This window comes from Cynoglossus semilaevis, chromosome 14 (assembly GCF_000523025.1).
Source record: "Cynoglossus semilaevis isolate Cse_v1.0 chromosome 14, Cse_v1.0, whole genome shotgun sequence".
NCBI lineage: Eukaryota > Metazoa > Chordata > Actinopteri > Pleuronectiformes > Cynoglossidae > Cynoglossus > Cynoglossus semilaevis.
The window spans coordinates 141,681-161,333 of NC_024320.1; the positions used below are offsets into that span (position 1 = coordinate 141,681).

Genomic DNA, 19,653 nt, shown 5'->3' on the forward strand with positions numbered 1-19,653 from the left:
AAGGATTTGAATTGATTGACAGCCATCCTCTCTCTTTGTGTTTTCCATGTGACAGACACAACATGAAGCACTTACATACATGCCTACTGGGCCCTGAGGTCCCTCCACACCAGACTTGCCACTGAAGCCCTGAGGAGACACAGCGTGTTAAGAACAAATAAAAGACAACATCACTTTTGGACGTTTGGCTGGACTCACCCTCTCTCCTGGAGGTCCTGTGAAACCAGGAGGTCCTGTCTTCCCTGGTGGACCCTGTCAGATAAAGAACCTTGTTACTCAACGAAATTACCAGTCAACTTGGACCTGTCTGAATACTGAATACAATAGTTAGGACAGTGTCAGAGAATGATTAACTACAGGTTACTTTCTTGATAACTGCAGTTTAAACCTCCCTGTTCTCATCAGCAATTGTTTGAATACGTTTGTTTCAAGAGCTGATAACCATGTTACGGTACTTCAAAAAAAAAAATCCCACACAGTGGTTCAGGGACAGGACTTACCATTGGACCTGGGGGTCCATCTGCTCCTGACTCCCCGACAATGCCAGGAAAACCCTTGACAAATAGAAAGTACAAGTAAAACACCATGATCTAAGCAAAAGACCTCGGAAAATTTGAAAGCGTTTGTCATCTCTGTGATAATTAAGGAGAACGTGCAGTCAAGACAAACTGTGAATCAGCACTTCAGCTGCTTCATCAACCGTGTTATTGCTTTTAGTCTTTTCATTTGACTCAAGTCTCAAAGTCATACTCCCTTTAATTATGGACATGGGTAATTTAAAGGCTGCGTTGGTCTTCAGTATTGTTGTAATATGACGTTAAAGTTGGAAAATCAGCGAAGGCAAACTAAAGTCTGTGTCCAGGACATCATCTTAGGCAGATCTTAGCATTGGCCACGTTTGCCTAGGGCGCCACCTACTTGAAAGGGAGATGATGTCACCCTGAGCAAAAATAATTACAACAAAAATACTATAAATAACACCAAAGTGTTTTTTTTTACTTGTCTTGAAAATAACAAAATGTATAAAAGGAAAAAAAAAATAGTGTTACATGAACAGACTTCAATTCTACCCACAATCCAACTTTTATTTATTTATTTTATATATATTTTTTTAAAATTTTTTTGTTATATTAATTTGAATTATCTGTCCAACTGCAACCCTGGCTTTCTTTGTGTAATTTCAATCAATTATTATTTTTTATCATTATTTGAAAAGACTGGGGGCCTGAGGGGCACTTTAGTATTTCAGTAAAATGATAGGCAGAACTTTCACATTTCAACTGCTCTCCCATCACTGTAGTGTGTTGTTACTGTTTACTCCATGGGCCAATCAGTGTAGTGGACACTGGTTTCTTTCTAAGGAGGTCTAAGTAGGGAGCCTGGTGGTGCTGAAGGTCAGCTGTCACCAGTTTTGTCAAAGCCTGAACACTAATAAAAGACCTGAAAGTTGTGGGTACAAATCCTAGTAATGTTAAAATTGGGTGCAATGCAGCCCACGTTACTTTCTTTAGAAGCCCACTGATTTATTTATTTATTTTATATATATATTTTTAAAATTTTTTTGTTATATTAATTTGAATTATCTGTCCAACTGCAACCCTGGCTTTCTTTGTGTAATTTCATTCAATTATTATTTTTTATCATTATTTGAAAAGACTGGGGGCCTGAGGACGTCACAGACTGGGGGCCTGAGGACGTCACAGACGTCAGCAGACACATGAATTTAAATTAAATTAAAAAACTATATTGACAAGAACATGAACAAGCTCCCATTTTAAGCAGTAATATTGCAGTATACGTTAACGGTTCAAGTTCCCCACTGACAACATGCAGAACAGTTGGAACATGACGATAAAAACCACCTGACCATATTCTCATTACATCGGCGTCTTTCATGTTGGCCTGTTGACAGGGCTGTGAACTGCTCCACAGCAGTGTCTCATAAAGGTCTAATAATGTGTTTCTGTGCAGCGGAGCAGCCGGCAAAATAAATAATGATGTCATTTCGTGAATGCTGAGGTCATTTCACTAATGCTGTCGTACCGTCAGTCCATTACCGCCGGCAGCTCCGGTTGCACCAGAGAAACCCTGAAACAGAGGAAAGTAGGAGCAAATTGTTATAAATGGTGTAAAAACACTTCTGAAAGTTTTTATTTCTAATAATAATAATAATAATTCTACACAAATATATATATATATATTAATTCTTACAGAAAAAAAAAACAGGTGGTCAATAAATAATCATTTACCGCCCCCTGCTGTTAACATCAGTGTTGAATGACTTATGACTTGAGAAATAACGTTAACAAACACAGGCACGCACAAATCCAACATATGAGAAAATATATCATAGAGAACGGGAACCTGTGTACCAGGCTTTCCTTCTGGTCCCTCTGGTCCTGCTAGGCCTGAGAAACCCTGAAAGGAATCAACAAAAACACACACAGTGAATGATGTCTTATCACAACGTGATAGTGTTAGACAGACTTTGTCTCAAGTATCAAGACACAAACCAACAGAAAGACAGACATTTGTGTATCACTGCACAGAGTAGACACTGGCACTCGTGCACACAGATTGATCTATTGTGTCACAGTCACAGTTTGTGTATTGAAATATTATGACCTGTTGCGTTAGACCAGTACTTTTTAAATAGTTGGGCTGGCCGCCCTTGGGGGAATATGGCACGCTGGACACAAATGCTGTAATGCTTGAAGTTTTTTAATTTTTTTTCTCTTATTTCTTATGGAAAAAAAATAATTTGAGTTACAGTTACGAGCTCGGTCCTGGAACAGATTATGCTCAGATCTCAAGGTGTTACTGTATACATCAGTTTCCCAATAGTTTTTCATTTCGCAGGGATGGGTGGGCGTGAAAACGTTTTTGTACTGGGTGGCAGAAAATAATTGCGAACCACTGAAGTAGGAAAATGCAATCTTTTCAATCTGTTGAAAAGCCTTTGAAAGTGCTTTACAAATAATTCTACTACATTCAAATATTCTAAAAGCCCCAAAATCATTTTGAAAAATAATATTGTCAATTGTCAGCTTTACCGGAGGGCCTGGTTGTCCAGTGTGACCCCTCTGTCCAGAAGGACCCTGAGAAAAGACAAACATACTCATCATATTTGACATGGTCCCACGGTCACATTAACCTGACTTCCAGGCGATGGTGTGAAGAACAAAGTGACTTCAGTTCTTCATACCTTAGTCCCTCTCGGTCCTGGTTTTCCCTTCCTTCCATCTGGTCCTTTGTTTCCCTTTAGAGAGTTTTACAATGTGTCAGGATCCAGACTAAAGAGAGTCTTTCAAATACTTCCAGATGCAGGAACAGATGATTCCTCTTTGTCATATTGACTCAGAGTTACAGTCTCCAGCTGGAACCACTGATCCAAATATAACTCACATTTCACAGCTTTTTCCCTTTTGACTGTGTAGTAATCTAATAATGTCAGATTACCTTTAGTTTATCACACTTTTTTTAAATTAAGATAGTGACAAACAAAATGCTGACTTTGCTGCTTGTGCCCCCGAAACACATATATAATGGCAAACAGCCCAGGAGATGACAAAGGAAGAGACACATAACAATACGATAGCACATGACAACGAGTATATATTAAAAAGAAACAGCTCAATAAATAAACAAAAGCCAGCTAATTCAGTAATAATTAATATAAATATCAAAACAAAATCCTTAATAAACAGGACTCGTGGTCTGTTTCTTATTAAAGAATGGACCACCTTAAATATTCTTTAAGGTATCAGGACATGCCACCTTAAAAAAAAAACCTACTGCATGTTGCGGTTGTGTGTCATTTTTTTGTAAAAAGTACCGTGTTTTTTTTTTATAAACTGTTCTTTCTTCAGCCGCCAGGGGGCGTTCTAGCAGGAAGTGCAAGAACAAGAGACAGGGGAAATCAGTATAAAGAACATGGTAGTTTTTGGGTACCTGGATATCGGCATCTTATAGTCCGGTGCGTCTTATATGTGTAAATTTATAGTTGTTTTTTTTTTTTAAACTCAGTGGGTGCGGCTTATATTCAGGTGCGCTCTATAGTCCGGAAAATACGGTAATCAAAACGTATAATTGAATTGTCACATGTGGCATCACAACAAATCTCACCCCTTATTTGAGCCATTAGCCATGTTGCAACAAACTACTTTTGCATGTCTTAGCGTCTTGGTGTGACTAAATGTGGGAGGCACAGCTTAGTGGATCTGCGCTCAACAACGCCGCCTAAGGCAGACTAGTTGAGCGCAGATGCAGTGAGCTTTCAGCACAGGGCGCGTATATAAGGGGAGTAAGAAAAAAGAGTATTGATATTTACAGCACTGTATCGATTTTTTAATTAACAATTAACATGCAAATATTAATGATTTCAATCATTTTGATTAACAATTAACATGCAAATATTAATGGGCATCATTTTATTTTGCTTTCCTTTTTTCTCTAGAAATGACAAATGTAGATCTCTCTGGTCCAATTTTAATAACCTGAATGTTAAGCAGGTAAAAAAAAACTCAACATATCGCATTATATCCCATTGTTTCCCATGTATTATAACTACAATAGACCTGAAGTCTACTTCAATGTTCCCGTGGGTTCACATACAGTAACTTGAAGTAACTGAAACACGTGACGTCACCTGACAGTTTTATGTGTTCAGACGTACAAAGAACATTCACCTTTGATCCACGACTGCCCTGTTTTCCCTGAGGGCCAGCTTCTCCATTAGGGCCCTGTAAAAAAAAAACAAAAAAACATTTTACTGTTCAGGTACAAAACACTGATAAGAATACAGCGGTCCCTCTCCTATCGTGGTAGTTGCGTTCCAGGACCCATCATTGTATAGGAAAAATCGCAAAATAGAGACGAGATAGGAGCGAAATGAACAAGAGAGTGGCCGACAGACAAGGGGAGATGCTGAGAGATGCTACAATGCATTAGCCAATCAGTGTGAGGAACAGAAGAGCAGGCTCAATCAGCCAATATTACACAGAGTACGCATAGTTTTAGCCAATAGTACGCTGTGTATGATCTCGTCTAGGTAAACAACGCTACCGGCAATCGTTAGCAAATGCGCTTATCTCAAATTTTAAAATGAGACTATACATTTGTAGAGCCAAAACCTTCATATGTATGAATATTTTCTAATGTTTTTCGCGATATAGTGAAAATTTTGCAAGATTGGATTTAAAAAAAAAAAATCTGCGATGTACTGAGGGAGCAAAAAGAAAAACCGTGATATAGAGAGGGAACGCTGTACACAGTATTTACAAGTAACCTACAGACAGAGAAAAGAGCATTCACCAAGTTTACTGTATAGTCAGTACCTCAGTTCCTCTGACACCCTGTTGACCCTTAGCACCTTGGAAACCTGGAAAGCCAGCGGGGCCTCTTTCTCCCTGAGGGCCCCCAATACCTGCTGCTCCACAAATACCCTAAAAAAAAAAAAACCCCACCAAACACTAAGTTGCACACAAATAATATGGCTATGCAGTTCAAACAGACAGTTGGCACAAGAGTTGGTGCGTGTGTGTGAACAGTTTATCTACTCAAGTTCAACATTATGTCTGGATATTGAAGTCTATGCTGCGAGTACTGTTTCTCATCACTCAACAGTTTTTGAACAGACACACAGCCTTTCTATTGGTTCTCTCAAGGAAACATAGTAACAGTGCCAGACACAGGTCTGGATTTCTATCTTAAAAACCTGTTCCGACATGTTGCCTTTTCACTGACAATTATGTTTCTTCTTCTTCTTTTTTTTTTTACTGAAGCAGAGAAACATAGTTCTTACTTTTTGGCCTTTAGGTCCTGGATCTCCTTTGTCTCCATCTGGTCCTCTGTGTCCCTGTAAGGAGAAAAATATTTAAAAAAAAGATTCAGTCTGAAATGTATTTTCAGTAATTGTCAACATATCAATGAAACAAGCACTTACTGTATTTCCCAAAAATCCCATTGGGCCGGAAACACCAGGAGGACCCTGTTCATAGAAGTATTAAATACATTAAAAAAAAAAAATATATATATATATATATATATATTTTTTTAAAATTCTATGGAGAGACAGAACACTAGTGACTCTCATGTTACACACTGAGTCATTGATTGAGCAACTGAAATAATTTCACCAGCAGGTGGCATTGTTACATAGCCATCAGGCTATGAAAGGAAAGGACTGAAAGGAAACCTACATACACTGACTTGGCTGAAGGAGCAGGACTGTTCTGGACCTTGTTTGAATCTGGTTTGAAGCAGAACCTTTACAAGGGTTCTTGAATGTACTGGATCTCAAAACGTGCAGGACACGATGAGAGGACTGACCAGAGTTCAGAGATGTTCAGATCAAAGTTTAATCCTGTTTATTGTAGGGGTGGTTAAGCAGTTCTGCTCATGTTCTTAGAAATGAAATACTGTGAAATGACAGACACTTCACACTGAGACACTGACTTCAATCAATCCTGACTTAAGTCTGTGACACAAGCTCACGGCAGCCTGTGTCAGTTGCAAAGACTCACACTGTAAATTCCCCCATTGTGGGATGAAGAAGGTACTCATTATCATTATTATTAATGTAGTTTCACAGTTTTCTTTTCTTACTTTTATTCCACTACAGAAACCAGCAGCAGAAAAAGAAGCTAATTTTTACTGTCTCTACTTTGTTTGGTTACAGAATGGTATTACTATGTGTTACGGAAGCAAATCGGGATTTAACAAAGTCAATAAATACCACTGGTATTACTATGTGTTACGGAAGCAAAATGGTGATTTAACAAAGTCATTAAATACCACATTTTGAGTACCGATAAATTAAAAATAAGAACAAGACTGGAGTCCTAATTCCTACTGCATGCTATGGTATAAAACGATAGATAATTTAATGCACCAGAGTCTGTGAACTGAACAGTTGAATGCTTCAATGACCTCATTGGATGGAAACATGTTCTTAATGATCAGCTAAGGCTTTTTCTATGGAGGACTGAGAGTGCCAACATTAAATAAATAAATACGTAATTAAATATGTCATTAATTAATTAAAATAGGAATTAAATAGAAATGTACCATTAAATAGTACCATCCAGTGGACACACCAAGGTGCAGTGTGATTTGGGTGGCGGTCATGGAGACTGCTGCCCCCATGACCCGGTAACGGATAAGCGGATGAAAATGGATGGATGGATGGATGGATGTACCATTAAACAAATAAATACATAAATATAAATTTAAATGTGCCGTTACTTATTTGAAATTGGAATTTTCAGTCCACTTTCAGTCCTCCATATTTCCATTTTTTACAACTTGTCTACATTTACCACAGCCGTGGAATAAAAGCTAACAGTGTTGTTATAAGAGCCAAGATTCAGCTGAGTTCAGATGAACATAAAACTAATTTTTAGAAATGTGATTGCTGTAGAAAATGAATTCAACTGTCGAGTTTAAACAGAGCTCACCATGGGCCCCTCGAATCCTGGGTCCCCCCGCTCACCCATTGGCCCTACTGGCCCCTGAAGGCAAAAACAAAAGAAAAACAATGAAGGGAAATGTATTGTTTTTACAGGAACATATACTAGGTGTTGTTTCTGTTAACACCCGACAGACAGACAGACATAGAAACACTGAGATAACAAAGGCAGACCCACAGGCTCTCCTTTAGGCCCAGGACCACCCATCAGTCCTAACAGTCCCTGTAGACAGACAGAACAGAACGAGAGTAGAGGAGGTGAATTAGATTGGACTAATACCAAACAGACTACTGTGTCTCCTCTGGACTCACCTGTGTTCCTCTAAGTCCTGGAGCTCCAATCTGTCCCTCCAAACCTGGAGGACCCTGAGTGAAAAGAACATGTTAAGACCTTATGTCTCAAAGGTAAAAAAAAAAGAAAGAAGAAGAATCGATCAAAGGCAGTGTACCTGTGGACCTTTGTGACCAACAGTACCAGCTGGTCCAGCGTCGCCCTGAAAGAAATTTAGTTTCACAGTGAAAGTCCTGTCACTGTTTGGTAGAGGTGGACTTCACATGTATATGTTGAGAATATCTACTGTTACAGTACATTTGAAGTCACGTGTCATTCGAACGTATCATTTGATCAATGGGTGTCTATGACTAGCATCCAGAAACCACACATTGGTAATGAAGCTGAGGCTGACTTCACATGCCGGGGAACTATTAACGGGCACAAGATCTGTCTTTGTGTCACGCTAAGGAAAAAAAGGCCCTTAACTGAACTTTAGCACAAAGTTCCACAGAATACTGAGGAGGAGGCTGTGGTTTATAAGTGGGTTATTAGGATTCCTGGGTCAATTTAAGAAAATCAACCATCAGCCATGCAATGGCTCCAATTCACTGGTCCAGAATACATTAGACCACTTCATGTCACACTTGGCAGAGAGCCTTGTGATGTGTTCATGAAAACTCAGCCAGAGGAGGTTTGGATCTCAGATCCACACACTGACATGGTTTTGGATCTTTTAAGTAACTTTGGAACTTTGTGGCGGTGGAGTTGTTGTGGTTTTTAAATACTTCCACTTTGTAATAAAATCACTTGCAGATGATTATGGGAAATACCAAAGACAAGACACCCTAGAATCAGACCCGATTTGGAAAATAAATCCTATGGTAATTAGATGTATTACAATTTGGAAAATAAATCCTATGGTAATTACATTTATTACATAACTTTATTATTATTTTTTTTTAAATCTTAGTCTGTGGTGAAGTGCTTTACTTTATACATGGGTGGCATATGAAGTGTACTTTGATCTGCGTGTACTCAATCTTACTCGAGAGCCGTTAACGCCTTGAGCACCAACATGTCCCGTCATACCTGGTGCACTCTGTTAAACACACACACACACACACTTTTAAAATCAACATTTACATTAAATATAGTATTTGTTTTATAACATTGTTCTTCTTCTTTGCTTACAGGTGGCCCAAGAAGACCTGGAGGACCAGGCAGTCCGTCTTCACCCTGGAATCATAGTGAGAGTAAAAGACAGGAGAGATGATGTGTGTGTGTATGTGTGTGCGTGCGTGCGTGTGTGTCAAGTATGTCAGAAAGCACAGGTCTCACATCCGGTCCACATGGTCCTGGTGAGCCGTAGCCACCTCGAATCCCAGCAGGGCCCTAAGGAAAATAAGAAGTACGTGGCCCATTAATGAAAAGATTTTCAGCACCAAACCCAGAGGACGATGAAGTAGAATGTTGGTACAGGACACAAATCTGTGTCGGCATAGACTTTGACTGAATTGACAGATAAATGAAAGCCCTAAAGAAGGGGTGTCAAACACAAATTCACAGTGGGCCAAAAAAAGAAAAACTGGGATGAAGACGCAGGCCAAACTTCATATTTATTGAAAAATTGCTTGCAATTGTGTATGTTTACCCTTTTCTCCAGATATGAAGATGTTTCTCTATGGAAACAACCTTTAGTTCTGCTTAAACATTAAATCTGGAACAACCAGAGCTTAATATTATAAACACATGAGATTTTGTTTTTCACAGGCCAACGACAACAAAAAACCCACAATAGATGAGCTATAACAGCGCATACACTGCTAATACTACAAATCCTGCCAGTATATAGGGTCAATATATTGGCGGGCCAACTTTAGTACACATTTGATATGATCTTGCGGGCCACATATAATTACACTGCGGGCTAGGTTTGGCCCCCGGGCCTGAGTTTGGCACATTGCCTTAAAGCCTCAAACCTGTCAATATAACTGTAACAACACATGAGGTACAGTGACTGGAGGTTACTGAGAAAGACAACTCACTGCTGGTCCAACTGGGCCAGGACGTCCAGATAAACCAGTCGAACCCTGTAGGAAAAAGGATATGGAATATGAGCGTTGTTAAGAACACACATTTAAACGACATTTGACATTGAAAAGGAAATGGATGAATACACCACCAGTACCTTCTCACCAGGTTCACCGACGTCCCCCCTTGGACCCTTGAGGCCTTCAAGACCCTGTAGAGAAGGGACAGTTACCACCATGATTTCTGAAAACACTGTAATATTCCACGACCAGGACTGTCGGCCGGGAACAATTAGCACTTCAGCGTGAAAACACAGGTCCAGAGCTGCTGCTTTTGTAAAACAAGAGAATCGGAAAGTCATAGGACTTAAAGAACTTCAGGATGAAGGTGTTGCTGTAACCTGACTGACTTTCTAAATGTATTTATGCTTATTTTGACATGGTTTTTGACTAAAGCTGAAACATTTCTATGACAGAACTGTTTGCTGAATAAAACAGGCTTTATTCTGGTCAAAGCAAATCTGTTCCATGGCTGCAGTTGGCGGACTCAGACTAAAGCTTCTAAATCCACATACTGCATATTTGATTCCTCAAAAACACAGGATATTGAATTGGGATTCTTCGTTGTGTCGCTTCATTGCTCACCTCATCACCCTTTTCCCCTTTGGGCCCTCGTTCCCCTCTGTGTCCCCAGAGGCCCTGATGTCAAAAGCAGGAGAAGGGAAGTTTTCACCAAATGTTTTTTTTTTTAAAAAAGGGATGATTTATGAGCTGTAACATCTTGGTCATAAACACGCTGTACTGTTCGCGAATCCAGTCAACGTACCGGTGACCCAGGAGCTCCAGGTGACCCAGGCTGACCGTCCTCTCTGTTTTCACCTGGCAAGCCTGGGGCCCCAGCTGGGCCAGGAGGACCTCTGGGACCCCGTTCTCCCTGTCAAACAACAGATACAATCAGGACGCATGTGATATTTACAATGTCTAACTGAACCTGTCAGTAGAACTGAAACACAAGTCTGCAGATGTGCTTTACTGTAAATACCACGTGTCTTCACACACACAGAGACAGAGAGAGACATCATCTTAAGTCGGAGGAGACATTAATCACCTCAACAACATCACACTGTCCACACCACTGTGCTGTGGAAACAGGTGGAGGAGGTGTTCAGCTACAGCTGCGCTGCCATTGGACAGAACAGTGTTGCAGACATGATGGATGCTGTGTCCTACAGGCACCAACAGGTCTGGTGGACAAGGGATTTTTTTTAAAGCAACTTTTGGACAAACAATCCCTCACATGTGCAGGACAGAGGCTTCACCTCAAACTCTGCTAATTCACACTCTAATCAACTAGACTGTTACTCCATTTTAGTGTTTGAGTGTGGTCCATGTGGGACGTTCTCTCTGATCCTTCTCTTTAAACTGAGACACTGACCCACAGTTCTCAAACACGGCGAAAAGTTACTTTTACACTTGACTTGTGTGTTGACTGTTACGTTATTATTATTATTATTTTATTTTTATTATTATTTTATTTTTATTTTATTATTATTATTATATTATTATTATTATTTTATTTTTATTTTATTATTATTATTATTTTATTTTTATTATTATTTTATTTTTATTATTATTTTATTTTTATTATTATTTTATTTTTATTATTATTTTATTATCATCATTATTATTATTATTTTATTATTATTATTATTATTATGCAGCTGCTTCTTAGTAGAGAGTTTTTTCAATGAAGGTCGTTTTTTTCTATCTGTACCACTGTATGAGTTGCTGCCACCTAGTGTTTGGAGGCTTGTTATCATTCAAGCATTACAGCAGTGGTACACTTGTGTTCACCAGAGAAGTACTAAACTAGCCTAACACTGGAGTGAATAAGGAGGTTACCGCAGTGACAGGGAGACAGAATGTCGGTCACAAACACTACGCGTTTTAAATGGAGTGACAGTGGGATGTGTACCATTTCTCCCGGTACCCCAGGATGTCCTCGATCACCAGGTTCGCCGGCAGGGCCCTAAAAGAAGGATCAAGAAAAATCACAATGTTTACATTGTGATTACAAACACCAGATTAGGATCAAGAAAAATCACAATGTTTACAAACACCAGATGAATTGTCCTTGGTATTTGGATCTAAACCAAATGAATTCTATTGCTCACCCGTATGCCTGTCCTGCCCATCTCTCCATGGGGTCCCGGAACACCTTCTTGACTCTAGGAAGAAACCAATCTGTGGTCAACCAGAGTGAAACAACAACAACAACAATAATAATATGTAATAATCATCACAGTGTACTTACAGGCCAACCAGCACGAAGCAACTGGTAGAAGTTGGTTTGCTGCAGGAAGAAGGGTTGCAGAGTCAATTCTTGTTGATGAGGACACAACACGTGTGTGTGTGTGTGTGACCAAGCACTCAGAGGACCATTTGATGTGAAGTGTGTCAGACCAACATTAAATCACACACAAGGTTAGAAAAAGAGAAGAGCGCCAAATGGTTCTCTTCATTTCAAATGGGTTAGAGTTAGAGAACTGTCCCACAGTAGACACTAACTGTGATGGTTCTGTCTCTTTGTACTTCGATCCACATTGAAGCGCAAGAGTGTTCTTTCCTCCTTCTACCTCAGATAACGAAGGACTTTAAAGAAAAGACATCATTCAAATGTCTTTAGGATTAGGTTAACTCTTAGCTCTATTCATGTTGTAAAAAGACAGCGACACGTTTTCAAATACATTGACCTGTGATCGTCATCTCACCTGGAAAGCAGCCCATTCCTCAGCAGTGTTCTTCCACAGGTACAGGGCTGGCAAACCTGCAGGCCCAGGAAGTCCCTGTTCCCCTTTTTTCCCCTGTCGGCCTTCCAGCCCTGTTTTTCCCTATCACAGAAGAAGAGTTAATGGTGCAATATGATCATATAAGTGATAGTTAATATTGTTAGTATTTAAGACATGACATCATCGCAATTGCAGTTCCTGGATTTTAAGAGTTCTAGGTTGAAATTGTCCTTTAACAACAGTGCTGCACTTCTACACAACTCTAAACATCATCACAGGCTATTATGTCATAAATAACATGAATTCACCTTGTCACCTTTGAACCCAGGCAGACCAGGGTCACCGGGACAGCCCTGTGGAGAAAGTAACAACTTGCAATAAAATGCTTGAAAAGACAGCATGTAAAAAGAATGCAGTTTAACCGACACATTAAAATAATATTTTTACACCACTGAAATGGTGAGTACAAAGTAATAGAAATACTTGGTCCTTGTACAACTGACTGAAATTTAGATCACATAGACAAAGGAGCTGCCAAGGGGACAGTACAGGAGGGGACACGGCAGTACAGGTCAGAACAGGGTAAGCGGGTCAGGACAGAACAGGAGGGGACAGTACAGGATAGTGCAGGACATCACAGTGCAGTTCGGACAGAACAGGACAGGAGGGGACAGGACAGTGCATGACAGGTTAGAACAGTACAGAACAGGACAGGACAGGACAGGAGGGGACAAGAGGGGACAGGAGGGGACAGAACAGTACAAGACAGGTTAGAACAGTACAGAACTGGACAGGACAGGACAGGAGGGGGCAGGACAGTACAGACCAGTACAGAACCGGACAGGACAGGACAGTACAGGACAGCACAGGATGGGACAGAACAAGACGGTACAATATAGGACAGGACGGTACAGGACAGGACAGCACAGTCAGGTCAGGACAGAACAGGAGGGGACAGGGCAGTACATGACAGGTTAGAACAGTACAGAACAGGACAGGACAGAACAGGAGGGGGGAGAAGGGAACAATACAGGATGGTACAGGACAGTATACTACAGTCAGGGCAGAACAGGATGGGACAGAACAGGACAGGACAGAAGAGGACAGGACAGTAGAGGACAGTAGAGGAGGCGGCAGGACAATACAGGATAGGATAGAACAAGAAGTAAAGGAGGGGACAGGACTGAACAGGACAGGGCGGGACATACAATGGAAGACCATTAAACTGAATGAGATTTGAATAGAGCAGAACTGTACTGACATTCAGACCACACCAGTAATTAAATGTTATGAAAATATAAACGTCATATTACACACACTTTGACAGGATTTACGATACGAAGAAACAGTTCTTGTTACAGCAGATGACACATTGGAACTGATGACAGAGGCAGTAATGAATCAATGAGCCCTGTGTGTTGTGACCCAACATCTACAACTTTAGAGAACAATAACTACATAACGTCCATAAATTCATTGTCCTTCATTGTCAAGCATTTGGCTTCAAACAAACAAACAAACAAACAAACAAACAAACAAACAAAAACAAAATCACATTTTCTCCCAGACGTTGTTATTTATGTGGGAACCTTCAGTTCATTGTAATAAATAGTGTTCTTGTTCTTGTGTTACAGAACAGGTACTTCGTTCCACAACAAACTGAGTTGTTCCATTTGATAGCATTTGAAGTCATTAGTGAAAGTAAACTGTTAACTGAGCTGTTTGATGAGAAACACTGCACTTGCTTCGTGTGTTCCATCTGCCAGTCAGACCTTCTGAGACTAAGACGGAAAAATCCTCTATTGTAACTAAGGACATAACACTGGTACTGGTGTCAGGACAATGCTGCAGGCTCGTCTACTGTATGTTATGAGAAGAGCTGTTGGACTGTACCGCAGGAGAGCACAGCCGACAGGACGTCTTCGTTCAAGGCTTTAATCACTGCCGTCCGGCTGAAGAGAGCCCGTGTGTGTTTTACAGCAGCGTGACTCCAGAGACCAGCCCAGACAAGACCAGATGCGCCTGCTGGTTCTAGGTCTGGTTCTGTCTTTCCTGAAAGCTGCTGCGACAACTTCAGCACCAGGTAAAGCCCGATGTCATAAATTCCATTTTCTGATGTGGTATGTCAGCAGTCTAAAGTTTGAACCATGAATCAGTGTAAGGCCATGAATAAAAGTGCAACGACTGGTTAAGCACACGGGTCTCAGAGTGCTCACGTGGGAGCATCAAAGACGCGTGAATCAACATATGTTTCAGAGGCGTATCCTCGTCTGATCAAAGTCAGATGGCAGCTTATGGAGAACAGCTCTTGTAAGTTGTTAAAGTACAAGCAGACGTCACACATTCCCCGAACACCAGGTCCGTCCTGCTTTATCTGATATAATACATCAACTTTATTGTAACGCTGTGGGGAACCTTGGCTAAGGACGTCCACAACACTGCCATGGAACAACAGTAATTCCTTATTAAAGACACACCAGTCACGCCTGCATAAAAAGAACTGTTTTTTATGAATTCTTTTAGAGTCTCCGTTGGATTTTGGGTGTAAAAATAAACATGTTTAGCTTTATTAACAAATTGTTTAAAAATGATGGGGTTAAAACAACGTTATCCCTGAAACACAATGAATGAATCTCACTCTCCAAGTTCAGACAAAGACTTTTTTGGTCTTTCTCTTTGTTAGACAAGAGCAATGGTAGTCCCCCTCCCTCCCCCCGTTATTGTCTTCTTCTGCAGTCCTATTCATGTACTCTAAAGTAGTGGACCCCTGGGCCATGGACTGGCACCGGTCAGTGGGTTAATTGGTACCAGGCTGCACAGAAAAAATGCAGCTGCATTGCAGAATCAGCTGCATAATTTGCCTATGGCTCACACTTGATACAAGATGCTTGCCTCGGTCACGTCTTACCCGCATCCGCTACCTTCTCGGCCAAAAACGCATCACACATTGTCACTAAATTGAAACCCCTAAGCTAGCAAAATGAACAAAAAACATCCAAAAAATCTTTGGAAAGTTTCTTTCGTCTTTAAAGAACAATTCCAGGAGTCCTACTGGAAATATAGATTTATTGTGACAGGTTGTTCCCACTCTGCATAATTTGAACGTCTCTCTAATGAGGCCGTCAAAACTGATTTGTCACTTTGAGACCAAGCGTTCTGCATTTAAAGACAAGCGATGTTACAAGGACGCTGATGATAAAGTTGCAGATCCAGTGGCTTAAGGTTTATTATTATATTTAGAAAATACCGGTTTGCATGCCGGTGGTATCATTTTATTAAAGGCCGATCTGTGACATTTAACTGGTCTGTGGCACAGAAAAGCTTGGAGACCACTGGTCCAAAGGAAGGTGTGAAGGCTCTGTGAGACAAAGTATAAACATGTGCTCCGAAGCAAAGACCTCTTCAATTATTCTGCTGGTGTCTACAGTGTAATAAACGTGTGATAGACTACAACGAGAAAGATGAGGACTTGAACAGGGTTAAAAAAACAGGACCATCTCTGCCTCTGCACAACGGTTTTAAAACAAAGACATCAGGGCAAAAAAAGTATCCTGAGACCACTCACCTCAGGGCCTGGATCACCTGCTGGGCCCGGTGGTCCCCTCTTCAGTCGGTACATCTTACCATCGGAGCTCCGGACCAGGTCCTGCTCTACAGATATGATAGTCACCATACTGGGCTTCTCTGCGTCCAGCTCACTGACAGAGATTAAAACATTAGTCCTTGTCTGACTTTCTGTCTGTTCTTTTGTTTCCTCTGCATCTGCAGGTGTTCTTGGCAGCGAAGGGATTTTAGAGGGTCCAGGAAACACTGACGAGGGCTTCTTTTCTGTGCCTGCTGTATCCAGGTCAATAATATCATCAGTGGGTTTTCCTGGGAACAGAACTGCAGTCCTTCCATTTGAATCAAGTTTTTTTTCCGTGGTGATGTTCTCCTCCAGATTTTTGGAAGACGTCTCCTTCTGGTTTCCTCCGTTTCTTGACTGTTTCCTCTGGTCACCGTTCTGCAAGATCCGATCCAATAACTCTGTGTCTTCATCCACCACAAATAAATCGCCACGAACCACTGACCCTTTCCGGTTAGGTCCTGTTAGCATCGTCCCATCCCCTCTGGAACTTCCACGACGTAGAAACGCATTCTGTTGAGAGAGAAAAATAAAAACAAAACAACGACCTTGTTTATTAGTTCATACTTGTATATGTTGGTAAACAGCACCAGAACTAATCAAATATCTTTGTATGTGATTTCCCCACCACTGGTGACAGACTCATTAGCTTCAGTTTATAACTTTAGACGTTGATCTATGGGAAAGTAGAGTTCTTTTTACAGCAGGAGTCGAATCAGTAGTTTTGACAAGGTAAGAAAATGTCAGGGACAAATAACCCAATGAGTGCTAACCTTATTATATTATTATCATTATTATATAATTAATATAATTTCAGACCATACAGCAGCTCAATGTCTGTATCAGATTTGCTGAAATACCTCCAAGACCTTTTTAAAACAGTGCAGTGAGTAGACAAGCGTGGACATGAAAAAAAAAAAAAGAGAGAGACTGACAAATCAAAACACCTCAACCCAGACATGAAGAGGTAAAAATGTCATCTACTGTTTTCTGACATCATTTCATCTGTCTTCCAGTTGACAAGGGTCTCAACTTTTCAACATTTCCCAAATCCTGTTCGTCATCTTTAACTACACACCACATCTGACTGGTGTCATTTCTTTCCAGAACATGTAAATGTGCAGTCTGTAATTATAATGGCAGTGGTTAGCATTCGGCCTCCCAATGTAATAAGAACAGTGAGCACTTCTGTCAAGTCCATGCTGTAAACCCAATGTTTCAGGCTATGGAGATGTGGACAAGGAGACAGTATCTACAGGTCATCTTTCTCTTCTGCAGCTCAGTGTAGACTTAAACAGAACCCTCTCTGTCTATCTGTCTGCACTTGCTAGCACATTGAGCTAACATGTTAACAATAATATGAAGGAACCGGTCGGATCCACGCAGTTAGAGCCGACCAGTTGACGATCTGATGAGTAACACCCCAAAGTAAACTGGCTGCAATGCCTCTTTTGTACACCAGGGGCAGAGTGATTATGTTCTGCTTTTCGTCTTTATCAGTGTAAGCCACTGAATATAACATTCCTTCAGTGTTGGTGAGTGGTGGTTGTGAATTGTAATTTAAATTACCGGTAAAAAAACAATTCGGAAGAAACAGGCAATTAATCAGCTTTTTGGTAAATTGGTGAAAATGTAGAGGAGAATTCACTGCAAACCTTAACTCAGACAGTCCCAGACGTCTTATTTACATAATCGTGAGCCTGCATGAGAATCATGAGTTGTGTTTCTGGGTTTGTAATTGCAGTTATTGCAGTGTTACACCTGAGACAGAGAACAGGCTCAGCCCTGTCATTGTCCATGTCCTTCATCTTTATATCATTTGAAGGTTGATTGTAAAGTGAAATAAATTGAGGAATTAAAAAAAAAAAGAATGGAAAAGGAAGTAAATCATTTAAAAAAAAAACATTAAAAGTAACGGAAATTTTAATGATGACGTGATTTAGACTGTACTATAAATAACAGCTCCCTGCAATAAACGGACCGGTACAAAGTTCCCACTCTGACTCACGTTATAAGCACGTAACCGATGGCTTTTCAAGTGTAACTGCCACTTATTCATTTCTAACATTTTCCACCGGTATGGTTCCTTTTGTTTGCCCACAGTTTTCTGTTTTTCTGCTGTACTGCTGCTGCCAGGATTTCATGCACAGACAGATGGAGCGCAGTTTAAATGCCTGGAGCAGAACATGATTTATCCTCGTCCTCCGGCCATCTATAAGTCATTGTATACCCATCCATCCATCCATCCATTATCATCCGCACTCTCCCAGACACTTCCTCCAGCTCTTCTGGGAGGATCCCGAGGCATTCCCAGGCCAGCTAGGCGACATAGTCACTCCAGCGTGTCCTGGGTCTTCCTCTGGGTCTCCTCCCAGTAGGACATGACCCGAGCACCTCCCGAGGGAGGCGTCCGGGGGGCATGTAATGTAAATGTCCATGCCACCTCAGCTGACTCCTCTCGATGTGGAGGAGCAGCGGCTCTACTTCGAGCTCCTCCCGTGTGACAGAGCTCCTCACCCAATCTCTAAGGGAGCGCTCTGCCACCCTGCGGAGAAAGATCATTTCAGCCGCTTGAATCCTTGATCTCATTCTTTCGGTCATGACCCAAAGCTCATGACCATAGGTGAGGGTAGGGACGTAGATCGACCGGTAAATTGAGAGCTTCGCCTTTAATTAAAAGAGAAAGAAAAAAAATGTTTCTCTGTGTAACATGGTTAACCCTGACCTCTAACCCTACGGTTGTTATGGGCATGGAGACAATGAACCACAGTGGTTCATTGTCAGAAGTGTAGCTGTTTTCACAGAAGCACATGTGTCCAGAATATCTCTGAACTGCAAAAAAAAAACAAAAAAAAAAAACAAAAAAAACCAGAAGTTGTTTTTCCATCCTTCTTGGGTCGTCACCAAAGACTTTTACCAGTAATTATAGTTTACCGCACTGAAACAACACCAGCTGCCATAATGAGTCTCAGTACAGCTCACAGCCAAATTAACACCTTTCACAACCAGAATAATGGAAGCCAAAAAGATTTCTTTGTTCCAACCCGGAATCGTCCGAAGGAGCGGAGAAGTCATTCGCCTCCCGCTCCTAAAAACAGTTCCTGCAGCTGAAAATTCTTTAACATTTCACAGCTTCTTTATTATTATTTTTTTTTATTTTGTCATTATTCTGCTCATACTGTCAACAGTTCTGTCTCTGTGGCCAATAAAACTCACGAATCTCTCGAATCTTGAACACACTCTCGAGGCCATATCATTGTAATGTCATGTTGTCTCTCTGTGACGCTGTGTCAAGTCAGTAGGAAAACCAGGTCTTTGGTGCTTTATTATTTATTATTATTCTTCCCCCAAAATCAGATCTCATAGAGGAAACTTAACTTGTCTTTGAGACAATCTTCTTTTTGTTTTTCTTCCTTGGAATTACAGCGGAACCTCGGTTTATGAGCTGTATTCGTCGCTGAAGGCCG

General features: G+C 40.8%; 1 protein-coding gene across 1 annotated transcript in view; it reads right to left on the minus strand.

The window, feature by feature from the left end:
- si:ch211-196i2.1 (collagen alpha-1(III) chain) overlaps nt 1–19,653 on the minus strand; it is a 50,538-nt gene that overhangs the window by 16,928 nt on the left and 13,957 nt on the right. The window contains exons 6-33 of the mRNA XM_017038312.2: nt 16,127–16,699; nt 12,870–12,914; nt 12,544–12,663; nt 12,087–12,125; nt 11,947–12,000; nt 11,748–11,801; nt 10,599–10,706; nt 10,418–10,471; nt 9,931–9,984; nt 9,788–9,832; nt 9,081–9,134; nt 8,934–8,978; nt 8,788–8,841; nt 7,918–7,962; nt 7,781–7,834; nt 7,647–7,691; nt 7,458–7,511; nt 5,945–5,989; nt 5,804–5,857; nt 5,337–5,444; nt 4,689–4,742; nt 3,206–3,259; nt 3,054–3,098; nt 2,365–2,418; nt 2,044–2,088; nt 501–554; nt 199–252; nt 76–129 (exon numbers count right to left, since the gene is read on the minus strand). Coding sequence (XP_016893801.2) covers nt 76–129; nt 199–252; nt 501–554; nt 2,044–2,088; nt 2,365–2,418; nt 3,054–3,098; nt 3,206–3,259; nt 4,689–4,742; nt 5,337–5,444; nt 5,804–5,857; nt 5,945–5,989; nt 7,458–7,511; nt 7,647–7,691; nt 7,781–7,834; nt 7,918–7,962; nt 8,788–8,841; nt 8,934–8,978; nt 9,081–9,134; nt 9,788–9,832; nt 9,931–9,984; nt 10,418–10,471; nt 10,599–10,706; nt 11,748–11,801; nt 11,947–12,000; nt 12,087–12,125; nt 12,544–12,663; nt 12,870–12,914; nt 16,127–16,699 — 2,118 coding nt within the window. The remainder of the gene's footprint in view (nt 1–75; nt 130–198; nt 253–500; nt 555–2,043; nt 2,089–2,364; nt 2,419–3,053; nt 3,099–3,205; nt 3,260–4,688; nt 4,743–5,336; nt 5,445–5,803; nt 5,858–5,944; nt 5,990–7,457; nt 7,512–7,646; nt 7,692–7,780; nt 7,835–7,917; nt 7,963–8,787; nt 8,842–8,933; nt 8,979–9,080; nt 9,135–9,787; nt 9,833–9,930; nt 9,985–10,417; nt 10,472–10,598; nt 10,707–11,747; nt 11,802–11,946; nt 12,001–12,086; nt 12,126–12,543; nt 12,664–12,869; nt 12,915–16,126; nt 16,700–19,653) is intronic.